This window comes from Magnolia sinica, chromosome 12 (assembly GCF_029962835.1).
Source record: "Magnolia sinica isolate HGM2019 chromosome 12, MsV1, whole genome shotgun sequence".
NCBI lineage: Eukaryota > Viridiplantae > Streptophyta > Magnoliopsida > Magnoliales > Magnoliaceae > Magnolia > Magnolia sinica.
Genome location: NC_080584.1, coordinates 49,228,704 through 49,238,268, shown reverse-complemented (window position 1 = coordinate 49,238,268; position 9,565 = coordinate 49,228,704). Strand labels below are relative to the sequence as shown.

Sequence of the window (9,565 nt, the reverse complement as noted above, 5' to 3'; positions counted from 1 at the left end):
GCCTATAGCACTAGCATACTCTAGTTATGCAACTGCTCTGCCACTGTTTTCTTTTAACTTGATACTTTGATCAAATGAGGTTTTTGCCTCTTTGATTTTCAAATGATTAAACTTGTTTAATATTTTCTCAATATAATGAGATTGGCACAATACAAAACCCCCACTATGTTTTTTAACTTTGATACCTAATATAATATCTACTTGTCCAAGATCCTTCATTTTGAAAACTGAAGAGAGAAACTTCTTTGTTACAGTTATACCTTCCATTTTGTTATTGATTATTAACATATCATCCACATATAAGCATATGATTACAACATAATTATTACACACTTTTGAGTATATGCATTTATCAGCAATATTATGTGCAAAACTATAAGACAGAACTTTAGAATCAAATTTATCATGCCACTATTTTGGTGCTTCCTTTAATCCATACAAAGACTTAACAAGTCTACACACTTTTCTTTCATTGCCTGGTAGAACAAACCCTTCTTGTTGCTCCATATATACCTCCTCATCGATATCACCATTCATGAATGTTGTCTTCATGTCCATTTGATGTATATGAAGATGATGTATGGATGCTAGAGCGAATAAGATCCTAATCGATGTTATTCTATTCACTGGTGAATATGTGTCAAAATAATCGATTCATTCTTTCTGTTGAAAATTCTTAGCAACTAATCTTGCCTTAAAGATTTGAATTGTACCATCAGTGTGATATTGTTTCTTAAATACTCACTTACAACTTATTGGTTTAGAACCTGGAGGTAGATCTACCAGTTTCCATGTTTGGTTAGATATAATTAAATCAATTTCATTATTAATAGCCTATTTCTAAAAAGCGGAGTCTCTTAAAGTCGTAGCTTCATTAAAGGTTTTAGGTTCATCTTTTATAGTTAAAACCATAAGTATTTTCCTAATACCCTTCTCTCTATCACCCTCAACTAGATGAAAAGAGAGTCACTGAGAGTCTATTTGATTAGGATCAAGACTCTTTTCTACTCTTGCTCTTTGACTCATATGAGGTTCACTTAGTGTTTCTACTTCTAGTTGTGTTGCTTTTATGGTTTCACTAAGAAATTGAATCTCAGTATTCTTATTTTCCGTGAATATAGAGTTCTCAAAGAACTCTACATCTCTACAATCTATGATTATATTGGAGTCTAAGTCTGGAAGTCTATAGGCCTTACTATATTGTGCATATCATATAAGGACGTACTTGATAGTTCTTGGTCCTAACTTAGTTCTTTTAGGTTCCAGAGTTCTGAAGTATACAAGACACCCCCACACTCTAAAATACCCTATGTTTGATTTTCTTCATTTCCATATTTCATATGGAGAGGTCTTGGTTTTCTTAGGAGAATTCTATTTAAAACATGACATGCGGCTAATAACGCTTCTCTTCATACGTTTAATGACAACTGTGCTTATATTAGCATTGAGTTGACCATTTCAACTAAGGTCTTATTTTTTCTCTCTACTACACTATTTTGTTGTGGTGAATAGGTTGCTGTACACTGATGTATAATCCCGTGTTCTTCACAATAGGTAGAAAATTCGTTAAAAAAATATTCTCCTCCTCGGTCACTACGAAGGATTTTAATATTTTTAACTAATTAATTTTTTACTTCGGATTTGAAGATTTTGAATGCATTAAATGTTTCATCTTTTGATTTTAACAGATATGTATATACATATCTTGAACAATCATTTATAAACATTATGAAATACCTCTTTCCTCCATGGGTAAGAATACCATTTAATATTTAAGATGATCTCTCAACACTAAGGAATGGTTTCTTAATTATTTTAGACTGTATGCATACTTCACATTTATCTCTGTCATTATCATTGAATGATATTAGGTCGTCCTTAGCCATGAGTTTTATGGTACTGTAGCCAATATGGGCTAGTCTACCATGTCATAGCGTAACAGACTCAATCATCTAAGTAGAACAGTTCTTTTCATTCAAAGATAATTTGATCATCCCATTACAAGCATAACCCTTGCCCCACAAAGCTTCCAATCTTGGACAAGATCAGCTTGCTCGAATCAAACATAACCCCAATCTCAGGTTTTCTTAAGAAATCACCTGAGACAAGAATCCTCCTTATGTCTGGGACATGCAATACGTTGGTCAGGTTTACTTTCTTTCCAGAGGTAAAAAGTAATTCCACAGTTCCTTTGCATGTAACTTTCGATCGACTTTCATTTCTCATTTGAACCTTTTGACCATTGGTCAAGTCTTCATAGGTTTTGAAGGCAGATCGATTGTTGCATAAGTGGACTGTAGCACCTGTATCATACCACTAATTGAGAATTTTCTCTTGAACTAAGTTCACTTCTATGACCATTGTTATGATATCATCGTCTACTGCATTAGCCTCTTTCTTAGATTTTTTGCGATCCCTATAGACTCGAGCGAAATGTCCGGTCTTGCCACAGACATAGCAAGATACCTTGGGTTTACTATTTTTCTTCTTTTGGATTTTCTTAAATTTTCCTTGATCTTTGTTAGGTTTAGGGGAATCAGATTTCTCAAAGTTATTATTTTAGGATGGTCTTTCTACTACATTCACCTTGGATGAGGATGCACTACTAGTGTCATCCTTCTTGTTTCGGTTACGAGATTCTTTTTCAATACGAAGATGCTTTTGGATTTATTCTAGGGTGAATTCTTCAGATTTATGCAGTAGCTTCTTCCTATAGGCTTTCCAGGTCGGAGGTAATTTTGCGATAATAGCTCCGACTTGAAAGGATTCAGGTAGGTCTATTTTTAAAGCCTTTATTTTGTTTACAATTAATTGTAATTCATGGATTTGGGCCAACAGTGGCAAATTGTCCATCATTGTGAAGTTGAAATACCTGGCAGTTAGGAATTTCTGTGTACCTTTTTCTTCAGCCTTGTATTTGTATTCCAATGTGCTCCAGATTTCTTTAGATGGTGTGGTCCCCATGTACAGATTGTACAACCGATTAGAGAGAGCATTGAGAATATGGCCACGATAGAATAGTTCATCTTCTTGTTGCTTGATCCTAGCAGCGACCTGTTTGGAGTGTTAGTGTCCTTCACTTCAGGTAGAGGCTGGAAATTCGGGTTAGGATGTAGAAAATCTTCAGAGCAGTTAGTAGGAATTTCAGCTTGTCTTACCACCTAGTGAAATTTGAACCATCGAATTGGTCCAATTGGATCAGATCTTGGTTCATCAGTTTAACTGATGCAACGCTTTCGGTGTCCATAATCACGCTTTAAGATTGTTATAAAATAATCTGTTGAATACACCGAAAATAGAAAAATAAAATAAAATATGAAATTCATTTCACTAGGCTGAATCACGTAAAATGATACATTGTCCTTAAAGCGTGATTCACCCCCTTATCAATTGCTGATGGGTTACAGGCGAATTGCTTACAGGATAAGACAAGCATGTCTGGATTCGGTGTGTAGCAATCACAATGGGTCCATTATGGAATGGTTTAATGTAGTAGATTTGTTCTGGCAGAATTAGACAGTGGAAATCTTCATAATATTCTAAAAAAGGAGATTTAAAGTATCTGATGGGAGAGATGGCATTGAGATGATTGATTTTGGACCGGAATGGTCTAGTTTATATGATCACCAGGTAGTGGACCGTTTCTAGGTGGCTATCAATGGTTCAGAACATTTGAAAAACGTTTCTAACCGTTGACCATTAATTCCATCCGTTTCTGGTCATCGGATCACAAGATCTGACAGTTAGATAATCATGGTCCGTTCATTTTTGAACCGTTGCGACTTTTAAGGCAGTTAGTCATTTTCAGAAACTATTGAACGTTTCGGATTTATGATTTGACCATTATCAGTCGCCTATAAAGCCTTGGCTCATTTCAGACCCAACCGCCCCTAGGCTCTTATCAGACCTATTGCACCGTCTCGCGACGGTTCACGTAAAGTCGCGAGGGAGCGACTACTCCGCAAGACAATGTACCCGTGCAAAGTGCACCGACTAGCTCCACTACATCCACACTGCCCACGCCCGTGCCCGAGCCCGAGCACGCGCGTGCGTGTGTGTGTTCCAATGCACACACAACCCAAGTATCTCTATCTCCAAAACATCTAAGTAAGAATATTACCCACAAATCCACATATAAACCCCAAAAACTTTTCTACCATTTCCAATGTGGGACTAAAAGCACACACCACACTTTTTAATTTGAAATTCCTGAAAACCGTTTTGACGCCAAAATCCCAAAATTTTGAAATTTTGAAAATTTTAAAAAAACCACAAATTTCAACATGACTTAGCTAGGGTTGGCTCCACAGTTTACATGGTTTACTTTAAGGTAGTTAATATATGCCACGTTCAAATTTTAAATATTTTAAATGCCAGTGTATCAAGCATCATACCCTACCAGACTATCAAATAACCCTCCTAATATTTAACTAAGCAAAGCATGTCAACCCAAAGTCATTTATCATTACCAAAAGTTTAAGCATATCTTGATTTGGATAGGAAAATGCATAAATTGGAGAAAGAGCTTTTTAATTACTTATCTACTCACTTAGCTTATGAGAAGAACAAGGAGAAGAGAAAAGAGGTATGCTATTCTTTTAATTAATATTAGAGTAGATTAATCTTCTAGGGTAGTATATTTTCTTATTTTATTATAGATGTGTATGTGTTGAGATCTCTCTAAATCTCTACGTATCTTTCATTTCTTATATATATTTCTATTATTTTCAGTGAAATAAGTAAGTTATAGTTACTGTAATATAGTTTATTGTACTTTAACAATTTATTTAATTAAGATCACCTATGTGTTTTTACCTTTCCATTAGGGCTAGTTTGGTGATGCGTTTAGGAATTGTATTGATTATAACACTAAATAACTTTTTTAGAACTGCTAACTGAGAATTGTGTGAAGAAAGTAAGCATATATTTGGCAAGCACGCCTAACAAAATCAAATTTTTATCCACCCTTGCATGTAAGGCCTTTCTAATTAGGCGCGGCTTTGGTGGAACCGACGTGGATGGATCCTTGACTGTGGGGCCTGTTACTTACATTCACACTGTCCATCCATTTTGATATCTCATTTTATGTGACGATCCCAAAAAATGAAGCATGTCCAATATTAGGTGGACCCCACCAAAGGAAATAGTAGAGATTAAATATCCACCTTTAAAATCTTCTTGGTGGCCACCGGAATGTATATTTTTCATCAACCTGTTGATAAGGTCACGAAGACCTAGATGAAGGGACCATACAAATATCAGCTTGATCCAAAACTTTTGTGGCCCACATGTGGTTTTTAATGGTTAAATACCACTATTTCCTTTGGTGTGGTCCATCTAATCTTATTATCTGCTTCATTTTGGGGATCATACCAAAAATGAGCTTTCAAAAAGCATAGACGGAATGGATTTAAGGCACATACATCACAGTAGGCCCCACAGTCAGGGATCCACCGAAGCCCTGCCCTTTCTAATTCTCAGATATGCTTATGTTAAAATAAATATGTTTACTAAGCATACGTACAACAACAACAACAACAACAACAACAACAACAACAACAACAAATACAACGAAGAAGAAGAAGAAAGAAACAAAGAAATTGACTATCCGTGTTGATAAACGGCCTCAAAATTGAGGTCAGTAAAATAGTCATCCATGTATTAAGTTGATCATGGTGGTCCTTATAGCATATATTGCACAATATATATGGACGGTTTCTGATCATCGGACCATCCTAGCATGTGAGCCCTATTGTCTCGTGTCACATGTTGGACCTTGAGCCATGACAGAGGCAAACAAATTAACTCATAGGTATCTATTTTGTAAGAGACCAACATCACCCGGCAGTGTTGTAGACAATACACAAACACTCAAAAAACTACTAATTAAGAGATTGCATGTGGCATACAATTAAATATAAATAACTATCCAAAATTAAGGGTCCACATTTTGGTGTATCAAGAACTAATAGTTATGCTTTTTAATTAACCGCACACTGGAATGGTGGAAATTTATTTGATGGTTTCCAATGGAAAATATCTAATGGTTCTATTTCACTAACAAGTGTCACAAATCATAGTTTTGAATTGATTAACCAATCCAAGATTTGGATTGATTAACCAATCTGACTTTGCGGTTTCAACCCATGGCTCAGTGGTAGATAGAGTATGTTTCAACATTAAGGTCATGGGTTCGAGTGCCCCGTTGAGTGTGAGCTAACCTATGCCCACATGTATCATTTCAGAGTACTTGCATATCAAGCATCATACACTAGAGTATCAAATAACTCTCCATTTTTATGGGGCCTCCTGGATATAGAACATGCCTAAGCTTGACCAAGAAGAAACCTTCTCCACTACCAAATTGTGTATGTGACAGGGAAATTCAAGTGTTTTATGGTAAGAACTTACTTAGACACAAGAGCATAGAATACTTGCAACAAATAAGGGCAATGCTGATGGAAGAAAACTCTCCTCCGAATGAGCCAACAGCGCCTGAGAATGAAGATAGAATCAGTAATTTATCCAAAGGAATTCGTACGCACATTGTCTCTTTCCTTCAAATGGAAGATGCTGTTATGACAATGCTTTGTTTCGAGAAGTTGGAGGCACGTTTGGTTGTCTGTCACCACTCCAGACTTCAACTTCGCCCATTTCTCAAGACAGAGACGCAAGAACAATTTGTGCATTTTGTTGACAAGGCTCTCTCTCTTCACAACGGTTTGAATATAGAAAAATTGTGTCTCTCATTTGGATTATGTGGCAGATATATGCCGCGTGTCAACGCATGGATTGTCTTTGCGGTGGGCCACAAGGTCCAGGAGCTTGATCTTGACTTCCCAGTAGGCGAAGTGTCAAAATTGCCTTGTTGGTTATTTACTTATGAATCTTTGCTGGTGTTGAAACTGAACTCTTCTCTACTCAAACTGCCCCCAACAGTGACTTTGAACCGTCTTGTAACTCTGCATCTTGCAAAGGTGGAAATTTCGGATGATCTCTTTATAGAGGGACTCTTTACAGGATGTCCTGTCCTTGAAAATTTGAAATTCGAGCAATGTGGGATGGACAATCTCAAGATTTTAACCATTTGAGCTTATGGGCTCGAGAGCTTGATTATTTGTGATTGTCATGGTTTGAATGGGTGTGAAATTAAGGTCAATGCCCCTAATTTCTTATATCTTAAGTATGCAAGTTACATGGCACAAAACTATAATCTAGAGAACCTTTCATCTCTAGATAATGCAGTCATTAAGATTGAAGGATCGCCTTATTCTTATTCGACGAAAGGAAGATTATCATTACCTTGTGCTTAAGGTTCTTGGAGAGCTTGGCAATGCAAGATTTATGACATTATCCTTTTCATGCATTGAGGTATGTTTCCCTTCTTCATCCTTCATCAAATATAAGAACTGTGCTAGCCTACCTCCTGTAGGTATCTAGGAGGTTACTTTCAAGAGCTGAGTGCTACGTGGGTGGATCGGTGGAACTTTCATGAGATCCACCCCATCCATTAAGTATGCTGCCTCATAATGATCATTGAACCCAAAAATGTCTCGCTAATCCAAAACTCAGGCTAAGTTACACCACAACATGATGGTGTTTGTATGCCATCCAATCCATTCATCTGGTGTACCTCATTAGGATGAAAGAATTACCCAAAAATCACAGTATTCCAAAACTCAAGTGCAACTTGTACCATGTGAATTTAGAGGTTTTAGGTATAATTCTTTCAAGTGGCGCACCTATGTGTTGAATCAGCATGACTTTAGGGATCAAGAACAAACAATGGAGGTGTGCCTGGATGGATGGCATGGATTTCATCCGTGTCAGGTCGTTCCCGAGCTTAGGGAATAATGGGAGGCATATTCAAGCATTTTCCTTAAACATATTTCTATGTTATAAATGATGGGAGCCGGTATCATTGAGCATCAAAGAACCGCAATATGGTGGAGCCTTTACTCTACAGCACGTGTTAATAGTCTGTCCATCGAGCGGGCCCCAACTTTGGATAGCATATGTTTTAAAATTCATACTTCTAGACAACTCAATCTATCAACTTTCCTCTCACTTCCTTGTACTAGATGTTTGGCTACTGACAAATTCCATTTCCTACTGTTACTTTGAAAGCCACTGATTAGATGTTGAAGATCATCTGATCTATGTGTCTTTTGAATCATTTACTATCCACAATAGGGCCAATAAGACAGGTGGTCACAAACACCCCAAGAGTCGAGAGATGGCTCCACCAAACTCTCTTTCTGTGGCTCAACCGTATTATCTTCCGTAAATGATTATTAGTCTTGTCAAAAGAGGAACCTTACGCTGAGCCGGTGCGACTCAGGAAAACCTTGTAGTGGCATGATGGTTGGTCGACTATCTTTGCAGATGGGCCCTTGGACGACCATCTTGGGACTCAGCTTATTGAAATGAATATAATATGGATCTTTAATGTAGATTATGGATTACTCATTCGTATTCTCTCGCGTTCAAGCTTCTGTCAACAGAGCAAGATTTATTGAAATGTATGCCTACTTCATTTTCTCATCTGAGGTTCTTGAAGCCAAGTATACGGCCTAACAAAGACCAAATCCATGTGATGATCTTCTTACTTAAGAGCTGCCCCAACCTATAAACACTGGTCATAGATATTGTTGAGGTAATCACCATGCACTTTCTATTTTGATTATTTGGTATTTATAATTAGAGATTTTGTAAGATAGTCACCCTCCATTTTGTCTTTGCTCAAAGACAGATAACACCCTCCTTAGTGTTTTTTTTTTCCCCCCAACAACAACTTGCATTTTCTATATTTGGTTAAAAATCATATTTTGCTATATTTGTAAGAAGTTATAGTTAACTATTGACTAAGGACAAAGACCCTTTTACACCTGGTTAGATTTTAGGTCTGGGAGAAGAGAGACGAGTTGTTAGGATTAAGGTTGGGATTTGACAAGGTTGGATGTGATGAGGTCGACCACCGTCTTCCTCAAGGGGATAATTACTCCGAATCCACATAGCTTCTCTGGACTCCGTAAAGAGATTCGTTGAATCCACGAGGAAATATAAAAAATCAAAATAAATTTTAATAAATTCGAAATAAATTGATTGATGATTAAAAAAAAAAATGAATTTACAATCCTTTAAATAGTGATATCAAACCTAGGAAGAAGTTTCATAATCAAAATTCAACTCAAACTCCCTAAAAAAATGTGACTTACCATAAGTAGTAAACTTATTATTTATAGAAGGTCATGATTTCTTCTAGACTTCTTGGTTTTCAGCCAAAAATAGTAAGTGTCCGAGTTGGCCTACCATGTTATTCTACTATTTTTTCTAAGCTCTTTTCATGTTGGGCAGACTACTAAAGCCCAAAGGATCAAGAGTTATGACTGATTTAAAACTTACTATAAATAGTAAAAATGAAATTTAGAGTTTCGACTGTCGATCTGATAGAATCTTACAAATTCGGCATGGGCAACTCGGCATAGCGGGTTGGATGGCAAAAGTAGCTTCTCTTGCTCCAAAATCATATATGGTATGTCGAATAACCCATTCCGGTTTGTGA

At 36.7% G+C, this 9,565-nt stretch overlaps 1 protein-coding gene across 1 annotated transcript; it reads left to right on the top strand.

The window, feature by feature from the left end:
• Positions 1-6,452: 6,452 nt before the first annotated feature.
• On the top strand, positions 6,453-7,091 carry LOC131220044 (putative FBD-associated F-box protein At3g50710). Its single transcript, XM_058215020.1, has one exon. It carries the CDS (start codon positions 6,453-6,455, stop codon positions 7,089-7,091), a length of 639 nt encoding a protein of 212 aa, XP_058071003.1.
• Positions 7,092-9,565: the final 2,474 nt, after the last annotated feature.

What these genes read in the sequence shown, in the direction of transcription:
- LOC131220044 (XM_058215020.1), top strand. Translation starts at nt 6,453, where the DNA reads ATGCTGATGGAAGAAAACTCTCCTCCGAATGAGCCAACAGCGCCTGAG.